General features: G+C 28.1%; 4 protein-coding genes across 9 annotated transcripts; 2 read left to right on the top strand and 2 right to left on the bottom strand.

Moving 5' to 3' along the window:
• Window positions 1-251: 251 nt before the first annotated feature.
• Window positions 252-6,385, top strand: LOC122536860 (importin-7). Of its 4 annotated transcripts, XR_006308501.1 has the most exons (20): window positions 252-451; window positions 1,051-1,129; window positions 1,208-1,358; window positions 1,456-1,614; window positions 1,756-1,912; window positions 2,009-2,373; window positions 2,438-2,583; window positions 2,675-2,838; window positions 2,913-3,032; window positions 3,105-3,431; window positions 3,499-3,685; window positions 3,769-3,992; window positions 4,067-4,159; window positions 4,252-4,478; window positions 4,589-4,794; window positions 4,886-5,158; window positions 5,255-5,398; window positions 5,511-5,607; window positions 5,767-5,871; window positions 5,980-6,385. XR_006308501.1 is itself a non-coding variant. In XM_043669594.1 (19 exons), exons 1-18 carry the CDS (start codon window positions 368-370, stop codon window positions 5,576-5,578), a joined length of 3,174 nt encoding a protein of 1,057 aa, XP_043525529.1. In that variant the 5' UTR covers window positions 252-367; the 3' UTR covers window positions 5,579-5,607; window positions 5,980-6,385. The 4 variants fall into 4 exon arrangements, 2 of the variants coding, with proteins under 2 accessions (XP_043525529.1, XP_043525528.1); XR_006308500.1 differs by having other exon boundaries at window positions 5,511-5,871; XM_043669594.1 differs by lacking the exon at window positions 5,767-5,871.
• A 751-nt stretch (window positions 6,386-7,136) lies between these two features.
• On the bottom strand, window positions 7,137-9,152 carry LOC122536861 (NEDD8-conjugating enzyme Ubc12). Its single transcript, XM_043669595.1, has 4 exons — window positions 8,878-9,152; window positions 8,093-8,187; window positions 7,830-8,036; window positions 7,137-7,680 (listed from the first exon to the last, which is right to left on the bottom strand). The coding sequence occupies exons 1-4, from the start codon at window positions 8,978-8,980 to the stop codon at window positions 7,540-7,542; spliced, it is 546 nt and encodes a 181-aa protein (XP_043525530.1). The 5' UTR covers window positions 8,981-9,152; the 3' UTR covers window positions 7,137-7,539.
• Window positions 9,153-9,678: 526 nt separating this feature from the next.
• Window positions 9,679-16,497, top strand: LOC122536868 (FAS-associated factor 1). 3 transcript variants are annotated; one of them, XM_043669611.1, is made up of 12 exons: window positions 9,679-9,891; window positions 10,509-10,577; window positions 10,662-10,944; window positions 11,021-11,195; window positions 11,283-11,559; window positions 11,619-11,721; window positions 11,819-11,964; window positions 12,037-12,191; window positions 12,264-12,459; window positions 12,521-12,624; window positions 12,697-13,009; window positions 16,175-16,497. In XM_043669611.1, the coding sequence occupies exons 1-12, from the start codon at window positions 9,853-9,855 to the stop codon at window positions 16,226-16,228; spliced, it is 1,914 nt and encodes a 637-aa protein (XP_043525546.1). In that variant the 5' UTR covers window positions 9,679-9,852; the 3' UTR covers window positions 16,229-16,497. The 3 variants fall into 3 exon arrangements, with proteins under 3 accessions (XP_043525546.1, XP_043525547.1, XP_043525545.1); XM_043669612.1 differs by lacking the exon at window positions 16,175-16,497 and adding an exon at window positions 13,171-13,452 and having other exon boundaries at window positions 9,680-9,891; window positions 12,697-13,022; XM_043669610.1 differs by lacking the exon at window positions 16,175-16,497 and adding an exon at window positions 13,171-13,452 and having other exon boundaries at window positions 9,683-9,891.
• Window positions 13,630-17,554, bottom strand: LOC122536866 (exosome RNA helicase MTR4). The gene is made up of 10 exons (XM_043669605.1): window positions 17,363-17,554; window positions 17,172-17,273; window positions 16,829-17,071; window positions 16,546-16,753; window positions 16,184-16,450; window positions 15,279-16,107; window positions 15,033-15,205; window positions 14,526-14,957; window positions 13,895-14,432; window positions 13,630-13,810 (listed from the first exon to the last, which is right to left on the bottom strand). Exons 1-10 carry the CDS (start codon window positions 17,479-17,481, stop codon window positions 13,653-13,655), a joined length of 3,069 nt encoding a protein of 1,022 aa, XP_043525540.1. The 5' UTR covers window positions 17,482-17,554; the 3' UTR covers window positions 13,630-13,652.
• Between the last annotated feature and the right edge of the window lie 370 nt (window positions 17,555-17,924).

Here is a 17,924-nt window from a genome sequence, read left to right as displayed (position 1 = left end):
ATAATATGAAATTATATCTTTTCTCAAATTAGTGTAATAGTAATAAAAATGGTGCACTTTTAACTATGGTGCATACAATTACGATTACAATGTTTTGACCGACCGATGACCTATAAACAAATATAGCTATTGCACATGTATCTGTTTATGATGTAGTTTACTATCTACAGTCTTGCAATGTAGTAAATTTGTTAGTTTCCTCTCTAACTTTTATATAGTTAATGGCCGGATATAACGCACATCAGTTTTGGCTGCCATATTGTTGTGTCACGTGACGAGGGAGTAGTGAGGTGAATGCGCCGGGTCGAATTCGTGACGGAGAGTTAAAAATTTGGACATCATCGTCTACCAGAAAACCAATTACAAGATGGATGTACGAAAAGTGACAGAATTATTACGAGCCACGATCGACCCAGAGCAACAAAAGCAAGCTGAAGAGCAGCTAAATCAGGTCGGTCAACTGATTGAAAACGTGCTTAAATGACCGATACTCCAACAGAAACATGTGCTTCATTCTTATCATTTTCCTTCATTATTATTCGTTTTTTACACTTTTTTCATTATGATTCACTTATGTATATATACGTATATATAATTAATGCTTTTAAAAAAGATTTATAAAAATAAGATTTTTTTATCTTTGTTGGAGTTAACGTTTTGAATTCTTTTATTAATTCCAATTTTCCAAAGAATGGTCTTTAACCAAACCTGTAATTATATTAATTCAAAATTCCTTTTTATATGTTCTCCTTTTAAATAGTACAGATAAATTTCTTGAATATTTTGAAATTTTTTTTTATTTTAAAATATTTATTATAATGAAAAATATGTTTTTTTTATTTACTATAGTTATTTAATTTTACATTAATACTATTAAATATATATATATATGTCATAATATTTATATATTTTATAAACGTTAATATTAAATATTAATAAAAATGAATTGATTTGTACTCCAAATTATAAAAAATTACACTATGATAAGGACAAGAGAATTTAAACAAAACAAGAAAATTTATGATTTAAAGCATTCCATGATATTTTCAGATTCATAAAATTATTGGTTTTGCACCAACATTACTTCAAGTGCTAATGACTGCTGAAGAAATGTCCGTACGACAAGCTGGTAATTAATACACTAATTACTCTATCTTTCTAACAAAGGAAGACTTAATTAATTAATGTGAATTTAATAACAATTCAGGTGTCATATATTTGAAGAATTTAATTACAACAAATTGGGCTGATAGAGAAAATGAAAACGGGTCTGTTAAATTTACTATTCATGAACAAGATCGTGCAATGATTCGTGATGCAATTGTTGATGCTCTTGTACATGCACCAGAACTTATTAGGTAAGTTCTTTTTCAATCACATTTTTTGTCAGTTACATAATATGTACAATATGGTATCCTTATAAATAATCTTAATCAATTTTTTTTGTTAATTTAGAGTACAATTAGCTGTTTGTGTTAATAATATAGTAAAACATGATTTTCCTGGAAGATGGACGCAAATAGTAGACAAAATTACAATATATTTACAAAATTCAGATGCTTCTTGCTGGCCAGGTGTTCTCCTTGCACTTCATCAACTTGTCAAGAACTTTGAGTATGTCTTATCAGAAATTTTTATTTGAAAGAAAAATTTGAAAAAAAAATTTAATATTTGAAAAAAAAAGAATTATTACCAAAAGATGACATATACATTTCAATTAGTTTTATGTTAAAAACATTTACCGATATCTTTTAGATATAAAAAAGCAGAAGAAAGAGGACCATTGAATGAAGCAATGAATCTTTTGTTTCCTATGATTTATCAATTGATATTACGGCTTTTACCAGATCCTTCAGATCAGTCAGTATTGCTACAAAAGCAGATATTAAAAATATTTTTTGCTCTTACGCAGGTATAGATATTGTCCATATAGATTTTAATATTTTACATAAATAGACATAATATTTTATATAAAAATATATAATCGCTTTTTGAATTTCTATTTCAGTATACACTCCCTTTAGATTTGATTTCAAAAGAAGTTTTTTCACAATGGATGGATGTAGTACGACAAATAGCTGATAGACCTGTTCCACCTGAAACTAACAATCCAGACTTGGATGATGATGAACGATCAGAATTGCCATGGTGGAAATGTAAGAAGTGGGCTCTTCATATTTTACGCAGAATGTTTGAAAGATATGGAAGTCCTGGAAATGTAACTCAGGAGTATAAAGAATTTGCTGGATGGTACTTAAGAACTTTCAGTGCAGGGATACTTGAAGTCCTTTTGAAAATTTTGGACCAATATAGAAGAAAGATATATGTATCACCTAGAGTAATTCAACAATCAATTAATTATATTAATCAAGGGTAAGCAATTCAAGGAATAATTCTATGAAGATGCAATTTGAAAATTTTCTGTTTTAATATATAGAGTAAGTCATGCATATTCATGGAAGTTCTTGAAACCACATATGTTTGAGATAATTCGCGATGTACTCTTTCCAATTCTCTCATACTCCGCTTCAGACGAAGAACTTTGGAACAATAATCCATATGAATATATTAGAGTGAAATTTGGTGAGATTTAAAAATAAAGTATATTCTTTCTATGTATATTTTATTTTTTGTTATTTTATTTTACTGAATCATGTAATTTATTATTTTTTAGATATATTTGAAGATTTTGTGTCTCCAGTAACTGCAGCACAAACCTTATTGTATTCTGCGTGCAAAAAACGTAAGGATATGCTTCAGGAAACTATGCAATTTTGTATGGAAGTACTAACCAGTCCAAATGCAGATCCTAGACAAAAGGATGGTGCATTACATATGGTAATTATTTTTATGTAGAAAAATATTTTACAAAATAAAAAATATAAAATATTCTAAAAATCAATCTTCTTTAGGTTGGTAGTTTAGCAGACGTATTATTAAAGAAGAAAGTTTATAAAGAACAAATGGATAAGATGTTGCTACAATATGTTTTTCCAGAATTTAATAGTCCTCATGGACATATGCGAGCGAGAGTAAGTAATACATATATTGTTATTTATTAAAATTTTACTGATTATTTAATTTGTAATTTTTTTACATTTCAGGCATGTTGGGTATTGCATTATTTCTCCGAAATAAAATTTAAACAAGAACAAATATTAGTTGAAGCTGTTCGATTGACGACGAATGCTCTTCTGACGGACCAAGATCTACCTGTTAAGGTAGAGGCTGCTATTGCTTTGCAGATGCTTCTTTCTGCTCAAGAGAAAGCACAAAAATATGTAGAACCTCTAATTAAACCTATAACTCTTGAATTATTAGCTATTGTACGAGAAACAGAAAATGATGATTTAACAACTGTTATTCAAAAAATTGTTTATACATATTCAGAACAACTTATGCCAATTGCAGTTGAGATGTGTCAACATCTTGTAAGTATTATTTTCTTCATTTTATAAGATAAATTACAATTTACTAAAAAGTCCTAATATTTTTTAGGCTGCAACTTTCAGTCAAGTGTTGGAAACAGATGAAGGCAGTGACGAAAAAGCTATTACTGCCATGGGATTGTTAAATACAATAGAGACTTTATTAAGTGTAATGGATAATCAACCACAAATCATGGCACGATTACAACCAATAGTGCTTCAAGTTGTTGCCCATATTTTTGGAGAAAGTGTTATGGGTAAATTAAATAACAATAATGAAAGCAATGATATTAAATTGTATATGTTGTTAAAGTCATTAATAATTTCTTTTGTATTTCAGAATTTTATGAAGAAGCTCTTTCATTAGTTTATGACCTCACTGGGAAAACAATCTCGGGAGATATGTGGAAAGTCTTAGAATTAATGTATCAGTTATTCCAGAAAGATGGTTTCGAATATTTTACTGATATGATGCCTGCTCTTCATAATTATATTACAGTTGACACTCCAGCATTTTTATCCAACGAAAATCATATATTGGCTATGTTTAATATGTGCAAAGCTGTACGTCGATCGAATTTCTATAAAAACAAGAAAAAAATTTTATAAAAATTAATTTTTTTATTTGTATACATTAGGTATTAACAGGAGATGCTGGAGAAGATCCAGAATGTCATGCTGCCAAATTGTTGGAAGTTATAATCTTGCAATGTAAAGGTCACATTGATCAAGTAAGTTACATTTTAAACATATATTTTTAATCCAATTTATAAATTTATTTATAAAAATTAAATATGTTTTATATAAAATGTTATCCTTTTAGTGTATACCTTCATTCGTACAATTGGTATTAGAACGCTTGATGCGTGAAGTTAAAACATCTGAGTTGAGAACAATGTGTTTGCAAGTAGTAATTGCAGCTCTTTATTATAATCCAGCCCTGTGTCTCGAAACAATGGATAGATTACAAGGAAATTTTAGACAGTCAACGGAACCAATTGCTTCACACTTCATTAAACAGTGGATTCACGATACAGATTGTTTCTTGGGGTGAATTATTTTAACCCTTTGATAATAACTGCACTTTTGTTTTATAATTAAATAGAATTAATTGATAGTCATAATTAGAATTCGATAAACATAGCAATTGTATTATTTAGGTTACATGATAGAAAGCTCTGTGTTCTTGGATTATGTACTTTAATTAGTATGGGTCCAGCAAGACCATCAGCGGTGAATGAATGCGTTCAACAAATCATCCCATCTTTGATTTTACTTTTTGATGGATTGAAAAGAGCCTATGCAGCTAAGGCATCTGATACTGATGATGAAGAGAATGAAGAGGATGATAGTGATATAGACGAAGGTATTAATTTTTATTTATCCTTATATATCTCTTTTTATTCATTTTTATTTTATTTTTAAAAAATTAATAATATATTAATATATTTATACAGAGGTTTTATCATCTGATGAAGACGAAATAGACGATGCTAGTCAAGAATATTTGGAAAAGCTACAAGAAAAGGTGACAAGATCATCAACACAACATGGTTTTAGTGTATCAGCATCAATTCAAGATGGTCATGGTGATCACAGATCAGATGATGACGGTGATGACTCAGAATATGATGCTAATGAGGAAACTCCGCTTGAATGTTATATTACGCCTTTGGATTCAGACGATATGAATCAAGACGAATATGTTGTTTTCAAAGAAGTAATGCAAAGTAAGTAATCACTAAATTTTTATACTTCACATATATCTTTTTTACTTATCTATTATTTATAATATATGAATTCATTTTTTCTTTTTTTATTTTCAGATATTGAAAGAACAGATACAGTTTGGTATAGAGCATTGACCGGTCATTTAACTACAGAACAACAAAAAGCATTGCAGGAAATTATTCTTTTAGCAGATCAGCGTAAAGCAGCCCTTGAAAGTAAAAGAATTGAACAGAGCGGTGGTAAGTTTCTAACATATTAAGATCTTAATATTTTAACAAAATATCGTAATATTTTTATAGCTTGCTTTGAGGAATAAATTAAAATAATACATACACAATGTTTCTGTTTTAGGTTATGCTTTTCATTCACAGACTGTACCTACATCGTTCAATTTTGGTGGAACGCTTTTGAGCCGATAGACTCCTGATCGTTTATATTCTTAGCTTAAGTAAGTAAATAAATTGCGAAGCATCCAAGTCGAATATCCTTAATAATGCAATACATGTTCCCAATCCGTTAAAACCGAGTTATACAGGAGTTGAATGAACATGAAAAAAGCACTTATTTTTGTTTGTATCTCCACGTTTCTAACTTTTCATGACCATAGCTCGATACATACAACAATGGTAGCATCCTTTCGAGCGTTTGGAAATCCATTCCACGATGGAATCTGCGGAGAAGCACGCTTCTTCTCATAACATAATAATAAAACGTAATTAATTCTCTTAGTAGACAAATGTATCTAAGATAAATAAAGATAGTAATTCATTTTCTTTTTTATATAAAAGATATTTTTGATCATTATTATTTCGATTTCCAGATTCCAGGGAATATGTTCTGATCTCGATTTCCAAATCATCGTGCTTCTTCGCCGAGCTCACACCAATCCATCGTTCAGCGCGATCGAATTTTTCTTTTTTTTTATTCTTTTCTGTTTCTTTTTTTTTTGTACAAAAAAGAAAAAGATATATATAAAAATGAAATGGAAGGGTGAAAGAGGGAAAAAAAGCGCGTGTATGTATGTGTGCGTTTGAAAGAGGAAAGCAGACGAAATAATAGTTCGATCGCTCTTGAAGCGCTCGAAAAAGTGCCTTCAACACACTCGACGCGGATGGGACCTAGCTTAAAAAAAAAGCAAAATGGATCGAGGCTAGGACGCTTCTCTAGTTTGTAAGTTTCCTAACACTGTACTAAAATATAATAAATTAATGCTAATTAAAAATGAAGAATTCAAATTTTCCAGCTTTAATTTCGTTAACATGAATTGTAATGATATTTTCAAAAGGAGATTAAATTGATGTAGAACTATATCATTTTGTACATTATGTTTTCATGTAAAATCATATACAAAGTTTCTAATTTGAAGACATTAACTATAATCAGTCGTGTTTTGTAAAAATTGTATAATGCATCTTTAACTATTTTTTATTCATTTGTTTAAAGGAATAAAATAAAATTTAATAACAGTTTTACATAGTAACATTGGTTATTATATCTGACTAGAAAAATGGAAATTAAATCATTAGGATAGAATTATTAATAATTAAAATATAAAATTTTTTTCATTAACAGCCTTATATTCCACTTTCGATCGATACATAAGTTAAGTTATGTGATTTCAAATGAAGAGCTTAGCAGGATATATATATATATATATATACACACACACACGCGCGCGCGCGCGCACACACACACACACATACACACACACACATATATATATATATCCGATTAAGAAAAATAATTTATATCCTGCAAAATAATTCTCAGCGCAGAGAGATATATTTATAAAAGGAGCTGCGATGATTGAAATTGTAGATACGTTTGCTGATATATGTGTATGTTGTACACATATATACATTTTTTAATAAAATTATAGCAATTCTAGTTATGAAGATAATATTTAATTGAAATTTAAAGATTATAATTAAAAGTAATTTCTTACATGAGTTGCAATAATTATATCCTTGTTTTCGCATTTAATCTTTTAATAAGTATATCTAGGTAAAGCAGTAAAGCAATTTGTATGTACTTCTAAAAACAACTTTTAACAATCTTTATTTAACAATGTTTTGTTTTAATTATATATTACCAATTGAGTAAAAGATTGCAAATGTAAATACAATTTCAATTTTTTATTACATTTAAAAGAAAAAAAATAAAGAAAGGAGAAAAAGTATCCCACAACTCTGAGAAAACAGCACATCGGTGGCCTTTTTTAACCGATGGTTTATTGACCAAAGGTACGAAGCACTCATGAAGACGCAGAGAGGTCCGATAAAACGAATGAGATGGACGAGAGGAACATGTTTAGAGCATGAAAGAGTTCTACTCTCGATCTCTCTCCGCAATGTGTCCTCGAATAAAGTGTACGTTAATGTCACTTGAGACATCGTTCGAAATAAAACGCGCCAACATAGCCACCTCTCATTGCTTTTGCTACATTCTGCTCAAATGCTCTCCTATTATTTTGCAGAACCTCTGCAGCATCTTTATTCAATGGATCTTCTGGATTTGGTTCCTAAAAACAAATAAATTTTCGTAAAAATTTCTTTGTTGAATTATATAAGTATTTATATAAAATGTTCGCTACTTTATTAAAAATATAATAAAATATAATATAATAATTTTAATATAATAAAAAATTAATTTTTTGTTATTACTAAGTACCAAAAAAAGATATTGTAATCCATAAACAATAGAATTAATTGTAAGAACTGGTTTCCAATCTTCTCTTAAAATATTCAGACACACATTGCCATCTAAGTCAATATTAGGATGATAAACTTGTGTTTCACATTTTACTTTAGGCGGCTCATGAGGATAATTTGGTCCGACTTTAAAACTGAAGACAAATCGACCACCTCTATAAAATCCCTAAAAAATTAAAAACTCATTACCAAACTGTTAAGAAGAAAAGAAAATGTTCTTACCTCGTCTGGACAAATAATTAGTTTAAAGCTAAGAAGATCATCTGGATCAGGAAACTCTGTCCCACATGTTTTTGGAAGATTAAGTTCATTTATGTCTATATAAAATAAAAATTTCTTAAAATATATATTAAAGAATAAAAGGAAAAAAATATATTTTAAATCAAACTATTCAAGGTTACTTAAAGGTCAAAACAGTGAATAAAATGTTTTTAATGAAGAAAAACTTAAGACTAAATATTAATATTAACGACAAAAAAGGTATAAAAAGCAAATTACTTCTTAAATCTTTTTTATGAGAAACAATTACATTAATAATTATTCTTGCCATTTTATTGAATATAAGCAAATATGTTTATTATTTATTAAGTTAACTTTTATTTCTATTAAAAATTTCTTTTTTAGCTTATTCTTATTCTAAATGTCTATGATATTGACTGTTAGAATGTTATAAATAATATTTCATAAAAAATGTATAGAGTTTTTGTCTATGAATCAATATATACTTTCAAAAAAATGTGAAAATAAATCAATTTGTAAATACAGTATACATATATTTATATGGGATCAATGAGAGTAAAAAAACTAAATATAAAATATGCGAATAACACGGTATCGTTAAAAAATGAGCAGATATTGACTGTTAGGAAATTCAAAACCAATTGTAACATGGAATCTTAACAAAATCTTTGGTCAATTTTTAATGGAGACGTTTCAATTTTTATACATTAAATAAAATGAACAAATAAAACGGAAATCACAAGGGAAACGATTAGTCGTCAATAAACCTTTTGTGATTCTCAGTTGTGCTGCAGATGCCTTCTTTTGAGTGCCAGCTTTTGGCGATTCGCCATCCTTTTTCGCCTGTTTTAATGAGAATAATTTAATCATGATAAAGTGGCGGTGCCCGGCGTGGAAGGCACAAAAGTCTTCTTCCTCGATCGGCCACGCGCGCAGCTACGATGCACGCAACAAAACTTTTTGACAATGGAAACAACTACTGTAAATTTACGACTGGTTTCACGTGGACGGAGCAGATCTCGTTTCTGTTACAATCACGGTATTAAAGTACCATTTTTCATACACTACACTAAAGCCTGTATTTCATTTATGCACACATACACATAACATGCTCTAAATTAAAATTGAATAACCAATTCTTCCTAATTAAGCCAAATTTTTTTTAAATATTATTTGTTATTTATAATAATGTAGAATACTAACTTTTTATTCGTTTTGAATTAATGTATACATCACTATTTTTTAAATCATAGAAATGTAAGATGAAGTTTTAGATATAAGATAATCGTCATTATTCTCTTATTATTTTTTATAAATATTTATAATAAATAAAACGAAGATCTGATATAGAATTTGAATCATTTATATATTATATTATTCATTGTAAATGTAAAAAATACATTTTGTATACATTTTTTATTATTTAAACATGATTGGAGATCGCTTGTAACGATTCAAGATTCTACCAATCATAATCTTCTACATATATTAGAAACCTTTATTCGAGCAATGAAAATACTTTCCTAGTGTCGTTGAATATACGAACAATTATTTGCTGCTACAAGAGAAAATATATAAACACTATATAGATGGTTCAATGTTCATTTCGAGTTAGAGCGAGGTTTAAGACGTCAATGGCTTACATTAGTTGTGCATGTTGCTTGTAACGATTAAAAAGTGACGAAACAGTATTTCTCGATACGTGTATATATTTTTCAAATTTGACAGTGAACGACAACACAATGGCTGGAACCCGAGATGAGATTTTAGCTAACTTTCAGGTGATTTATTGGTTGATTGATTGTTCGTTAATATCATATACAAAATAGAATTTTAGGTTATGATGTATGCATTAATGACATTGACAGTAGTAGAAAAAAGATATATGAATATAAAATAATATTTTCGTTTGTTTTTTCTTCGATCTATCAAAATTTTAACGATATTTTAAAATATATAAAAAAAAAATTATGTATGGGGTGGGTATTATGTAGGGTGGTTTGAAAATTAAAACTGCAATCAGAAAGAAAGCGATTCTTCAAACAAAAAAAAAAGAAAAATAAATTTGATATAAAGACTTTTTGTTTCCAAGAAAATCAATTTCGAAAATTCAATTTTTGTATATTATTAATATTAAAATAATATTCTATGATGTTTGATATTGTATATTTTTAAACGTGTTTTTATATTTCTTTTGTCTTCATTCTTATGTACTGTATTTATGAATCATGAAAAAAAATAACAAAGACTAAAAAATTACAAATGGATGAACGAACTATAAAAAAGAATTGTTCTATTAATTAATTTGAAATATATTGTTTAAAGCTAATTTTATATTAATATTTACATATATTAATTATTTACAAATAGTATAAATAAATATAAACTATTCCTTTAGGCATGTACAGGAATTGATGATGTTGGTGATGCTATTAAATATTTAGAAGAATCAAATTGGGATTTATTGGTAATCTTTTTATTTAAATGTATTTATATATTATATGTAGAAATCCATTAAAGTGATAATTCATTTAAATGATATATTATATAGGCAGCAGTAAATCAAGCTATGCTTCGTAGTACACAACAATTATCTTCTGAAGTAAGTCCAGACATAGAAATGATAGAAGAAATTGAAAGAATGCCTCAAGCTCATTCGTTACAATCTCAAACCAATTGTGATTCTAAAAGTAGTTCCAAGGTAGAAATAACAGAAAATTCAAAACCAGGAACGAGTAAACCTAAAAGTTCTGAAAGAGAAAGAATTCTTACATTCCATATTAATTATCTTAGTGATGAATATAAAATAAATTTGTCTGAGTTTTCATCATTAAGTAAGTGATTAATACATTTTATATTTCTATGTATAGTAATTGAAATGAAAATTTTATATCTAAAATATCTTTTTAGAGGATCTCAAACAGCTTATATGGGTACAAACAAATTTGCCACCTTGCCAACAACGTCTTTATGGATGGAAGAAGGAACCAAAATCAGATTATAGATCACTACAGTCATTAGATTTACCTAAAGAAAATACTTTATATCTGTCTTCTGCAGTAGATGATGCTGATTTAACTGATATGTAAGTAAACTTTTTGAAAGTTACCTTTATGTATCTATAAAATATTTTAATTTTGTGTATAATTATGTGCATTTATTGTTTTTATAGAATGAGTTTATCAAATCGAATGACACGAACATATACTTTAAATATTAAAGATGAAATAAAGAAGGAAACATATAACTTGAAATTTCCTGGAACCAATACAATCTTGGATGTTAAATCTGGCATTTATTCATTAACAACTGTTCCAGTTCGAAATCAACAATGGAAAGGCTGGCCAAGTTCAGTAAAAAACGATAATGTTATGTTAGCGCAAAGTGGAATTTCTTATCCAGAACATGATTTGTCAGTTAATGAAATCCCCATAAAAAAAGATAGAAAGGTATTGATAATTATTTTGGAAATTTATATAGTTTTAAAGTAATATTTATATATTTTCAGGAAGTTATAGACCTAGTTGAGAGTGATAGTTCTATAGATGAGGATGACATAGAAGATGATGTTTTTGTAGATAATGTCAGATCTACAAAAACTCAACGTCTTAGTAAGAAAATTAAATTTTTTTAATTTAATTCTATATTATTAATAATGATTTGTAATATTTCTATCATATTAAATACTAAAAAGCAATTTGTTTCTAGTGCCAGAATATGTAACAGATGAAACAATAGGAACAATGCATTTTGCAGAAGAATTCGAAAAACGATATGGACCAGCACATCCAGAATTTTTTACTGGTACATTTAAAGATGCTGTTAAAGAATCATGTTTAAAGCCAGCAAAAGAGGTTTGTACTTAATAGAATTATAATTTGTTGTAATTGGTATTTTATATAAAATAATTTTTTTATGTATTACAGAGAAAATTGTTAGCTGTATATTTGCATCATGATAATAGTGTATTAGCAAATGTATTTTGCACACAATTATTAAGTTGTGAGGCAGTACTACAAGTTTTGTCTGCAAATTTCATTGTATGGGGTTGGGATATTACATTTGAATCCAATAAGCAAAAGTATATATAATTATAAAATATAATTTTTTAATAACATCGGATCTTTTTTTTACAAAATATTTTTATTTACAGATTCCTTTCATCCGTAAAGCAAACATTAGGATCATTTGCAACATTAGCTATGGAAAATATAGATGTTGATACTTTACCTGCCCTTGTAATTATAATGAGAGCTAGATCCATCACAGAAATGTTTACAGTAATACATGCCAATGTCGGAGTAAATGAACTATTAACTAATTTAATTCACGTTGTTGAAGTATTTCAGGTAAATGAATATACAATGTTAACACAGTATCTAGCATTACATTTATATTTTTTTAAAACAGGAACAGAGACGAACAGATATTGGTGTTGAGGAAGAAAGACAAGCTAGAGAAAGAGTAAAACAAGAACAAGATAGAGCATATCAAGAAAGTTTAGCTGCAGATAGGTATATTAAAAATATATATAATATTTTGATAAATCTGTATATTCGTAAATAATTATTTGCACATAATTTTAGAGCAAAAGAAGAAGCAAAACAAATGCAAGAAGAACTAGAAAAGCAACGAAAAGAACAGGCTGAAAACGAAAGGTTGGCTGAAGAAGCAAGAAAGGAAGCTCATAGACAGGCAGTAGAATCAAGTTTACCGCCTGAACCACAACAAAGTACTGGTGATGGAGTGCTAAAAGTACGAGTACGACTTCCAGCTGGAAAATTTTTGGAACGTAGATTTCGATCTGATACACCATTACAAACACTTCTTAATTTCCTTATTGTGGAAGGTTATCCAACAGACGAATACAAAGTTCTGTGTAATTGGCCTCGAAGGGATGTAAGTAGATGATGTAAGCACTTGAGTTCCCACTACATAGATGTGCTCCTCATTATTAAATTAAATATGGATGAATGATCTTTTTACATGTGCTTTTAATTCGTTACAGTAAATTTAAATTTTTAATGTAATTAAAATTTATTCAAAGTTATTTTTTTCAGTTAACTTCTATGGATTCGAAACTCACACTTATGGATCTGAAATTTTGCCCTCAAGAAACAGTAATTTTAGAAGAACGATAAGTAACTTGTAATTAAATTAAAATGTAGAAGTTAAGCATTGCAATATTCTGAAAGTGTTATTTATTTAACAAGTTTTGAATAGTTATCAGTTAGTATGAATTCAGTTCATTGTGCAACTACATTTTTATGCTGTACTTTTTCGTACTTCTCATTCGTACGACAAATGTAGTCTTACATTATAAAAAAAGTTCTTTCCATGCATGTGCATTGTATATTTTAAATTCCTAAAAATAAATTACATTTTAAAAAACCTCAAACAAAAGTAGCCTTTTGTTTGTTGTTACCATTATTGCAAGAAGTACATAAAGATATATTAAAGGAGTTTAATTTGTTATAAATACGAATGAAATTTATAATAAAAAGATATTTTGAATAATATTAAATTTTCCTAAGAATTTTTATTATAAATATAAAGATGCAGCAAAAACAATATCACGCTTTATAAGTTTAATTGCTTCACTAAATTTATTTTCTAAATCCGTATTTCCAATATTTTTTGCTGCCTGACATAACTGTCTAAGAACTTCTTCTAAACGGCGCATACATCTTATGATAGAACCTAGAATGAATTAAAATTATATTTTTTAAGAATTATATATGAAAGCCTTTGATAATTTAATAAAAAAAATAATTTTAAATATACCTTCAAATATATCTGTCATTTTACAAATTTGCAAAAAAGTAGCTCCTTTACACCAAGCATATACAATATCCATTAAATATGGTTTAAATCTTTCTACATATGCATCTTCATCTAGTTCTAGATTAGCTTCTGTAGATACTTTTGCTATTCTTCGAGCTAAATCTTGCATTTGTCTGAGTGGACCACTTAATTCTTCAGTACTCTTAGGCATCTCATTCGATTTGTCATCGCAAACAAAACAACTAATTAATGCTACCATTTGCGGAATATTTAACGAATTAAATAAACCATTAAAAATCATTTCTGTCATTAATAACTCATCAGTCCCATTAAGTTCACAAGCAACTCTGCCTTTTAATTCTATAACATCTGATGCTGTACAATATGCCATTCTTCGTAATACCCGTTTTCTACATTTTAATTCATCCATTTGAAGTATTGATTTAGCTTCTTTTAATTCTAACTTAGCTTGTTTCAGTTGATTACCTAAATCTTCTTTATATAAAAATTGTTCGTATAAAGTATTTACATCAGGATCCTATATTAAGTAAAAAAAAGTAAAAAATTTATTGTAAAAGTTATTAAAATCAGAAAAGATGATATGTACAGAAACAAAAAATGATTTCTTTACCTTATGCAATGGATGAGCATATAATCTCTCTTCTAGCATTTCAATTTTTTTAACAATATCTTTGAAGGTTTCATCTTTAATACCCATATCTGTAATAGGATTCAACAATGGTGGTCCATCTGGAAATCTTTTTTTTACTTCCTGTATCGTTTTTAATACGCTTTTTCTGTTATCAGATGGTCTTAAGTCTTTTGGATAATACAATCTAAGTGAACTTATTTGAGAAATTAAAGTATGTATAACAGGAACTACTTCCATATCACCTTCTTCTCCTTCATGACAAGGTACAGGGCATCCTTCACTAGAGTCTTTAGAAATATGAAGTAATATATCAATAATAATAACAGTGTTCTCTTTTGATGGATTTCTAGGATTTTTCTTTTTGAAATTTACAATAATGCCCCAATCAAACATTTCATTTTCATTTTTTACCTACAATTACCAATATGATTATAAAAAAGTGATTTTGAATATAAATGACACATATATGTGTATATGAATACATACTTTTACTAATCTTCCAGGTTGTAAAAATGGAAGTAAATATTCTGGTTTTGTTAGAAAAGATCTAAATTCAGTACTAAGACGTTCAAGTTGTTCACGTATATCATGATAGGAAGAGATATGATTATACTTATCAATCGTCACTGCATTATATGCAATTTGCAAATCTTTTACTTCTACAATAATTCACAAAAATAATATTTTGTTCTAAACCGTAATATTTAATAGCCAAATAAACAATTCACTTACTGTTATATAGATTCGGAATGGAGGCTTGATTTTGAAATTGATAAAAACTTCTCTCCAACATATATTCTGGATTAATTTCCTCAACTCTTAAAAGATTCAAAACCATGTTGTAAGTTAAATGAAAGGCTGAATTAATAGGATCTGGTTTCCCTTGTACAATTGCTTTACCAACGACTGGACTAACTTGCTCATCTATCATTAATATTACTATTCCTTTCTCATCTAAGCCTCTCCTTCCAGCGCGACCAGACATTTGTATATATTCTCCAGATGTAATCCAACGGAAATCTTTACCATCAAATTTTCGTGATGCTGCAAATAAAACTGTACGTGCTGGCATATTTAATCCCATAGCAAAAGTTTCTGTTGCGAATAATGCTTTTATTAATCCTTCTCCAAACAGTATTTCTACAGTTTCTTTCAAAATAGGTAAAAGTCCACCATGATGAATACCTATTCCTCGTCTTAAAAGAGGTAATACATTTTCAACTTGTGGTAAACGTCGATCTTCTGGATTGAGAACATCCATAGCGTTATTAAATACTTCGTCTACTAATTTTTTTTCTTCTAATGTATTTAAATCTAATTTAGCCAATTGCATTGCATATGTCTCACAATCCTTTTTCGAAAAATTAAATATAATTACAGGTGCAAAATTTCTTTCCATAATCATTTTAACTATCTTAAAAATATTTGTTTGTCCAACATTTGATGGTCGAATACCTCCTTTACGACCTTTAGTATCCCCTTTAGCTGCATCACCATGTTGCAAGCAAGCCATTGCTCTATTAAAATTTTCTTCTTTAAATTGCCCCATTTCATCTACAACCTACATATAAACATAGATATATAAATATAAGTTGGTTATTTTATCACAAGTTATTTGTTTATTGTAGTCTATATACCAAGTGGATACCATCGCCTCCAACAGGAAATATATAATGCTGTAAAGGAGTTGGTCTGTAATCTGTATAAACAACATGACATGGTTGCTTGTGTAAATGTGCAACCCACTCTACAAATTGTCTGGCATTAGGTATAGTAGCAGAAAGGAATACATAATGTACATTGTCCGGTAATAATATTAATGTTTCTTCCCAAACAACCCCTCTTTCTTTGTCACGCATATAGTGAATTTCATCAAAAATTACCCATCCAACTTCACGCATTACCTACATATTATATATATCATTGAGATTAAAAGAGAAAACTAAAAATATTATTTACATCTAATTATATTTATATTTATAATAAAATTTTAGAAAACCTCAGATCCTCTATACAGCATATTCCTTAAAATCTCAGTAGTCATGATAAGTACACTTGCTGTTGGATTAATTGTAACATCTCCAGTTACCAAGCCAACATCTTTGAAGTCTTCAAAAAATTCTCTATATTTTTGATTACTTAATGCCTTTATAGGTGTTGTATAAATAACTCTTTGTTTATCTCTTAATGAACATGCAACTGCATACCTATTTTGCACATTATTTATAATTCACAATATATTTGATTAAAAATTTATTATTTTCTAAAATTCTAATACATACTCTGCAACAACAGTTTTACCAGCTGATGTATGTGCAGAAACCAAAACTGACTGATTATTTTCAATACATAATATTGCTTCTTTCTGAAAAGGATCCAATACAAATTTATATTCTTTGGCTGGTTTGCCTTGTTTATTTTCCAGGGGTACATATTCATAATCTGGTGGAACTGCAACTTCATGTGTACATGATTCAATTGTTTCTATTGTATGTATTTTAATACGTGATGTTAATTCTTCTATACTATAAAAATTTAAAAAAACATTATCCAAAGATAATTATTAAATGATCTAAATAAAATTTTACAAACATTTTTTCCTAAGAGAAAACTATTTTATCTTACTTTAAATCCTCCAATATAGAATCAGATCGTAATTTTTTGGAAATAAATTCATCAGAATCATTTTCAAGTTCTCGTTTAGTTCCACTTTCTGCATTAGTTTCTCTGCATATATATTATTTCTTTTAATTAAAAATATTCCTTAAATTTACTTTCAAAGTGTAAGTTACGAAGAGGTTATGGAATCAACTTACTTTTCGTTTAATGATGCATTTAAATCTTCATTTTTTGACTTTACTGGAGTTGGAATTACTTCTATTACATCTTCTGTTTCTTCAAAAACGTCAAATAAATCTTCAGCGAAACTAGCCATTACAAATATAAATTTATATCACGTGTAGCGTGGACGCTTTTCATCGATTCCTTACCAGTTGTTACTTAATCGATATTCACTATCAAACATATCGAAAGGGGAATCGATTATCGAATATCGATTAATTTTAAATTTCGATCAATTATTTGATATTTCTATACTTACACTATAACCTAATTTCCAATGAAAAAATTAAATGATACATTAATTAAAGTAAGTAAATTCAAAATATCTTCAAATGCGTAAGTAAATTCAAAAATATTTTCATTATGAAATTTGAGTTGTCACAGAATTGACAATGAAAAAAAAAATTATGAAATATTTACTGAAATACCTACATAAATTCAAATAATTGCCTTTTAGATCCAATTAAGTTAAATTCTTTAGTTTCATAATTCATTTCAGCTACACATCAATTTTCTTTAGCTTGAGTTATTTTTAAT

This window comes from Frieseomelitta varia, unplaced genomic scaffold, assembly GCF_011392965.1.
Source record: "Frieseomelitta varia isolate USP_RPSP 00005682 unplaced genomic scaffold, Fvar_1.2 scaffold_875, whole genome shotgun sequence".
NCBI classification, from domain to species: Eukaryota; Metazoa; Arthropoda; class Insecta; order Hymenoptera; family Apidae; genus Frieseomelitta; species Frieseomelitta varia.
The sequence above is the reverse complement of the archived record's forward strand: the minus strand, read 5'-3'. Positions and strand labels throughout refer to the sequence as shown.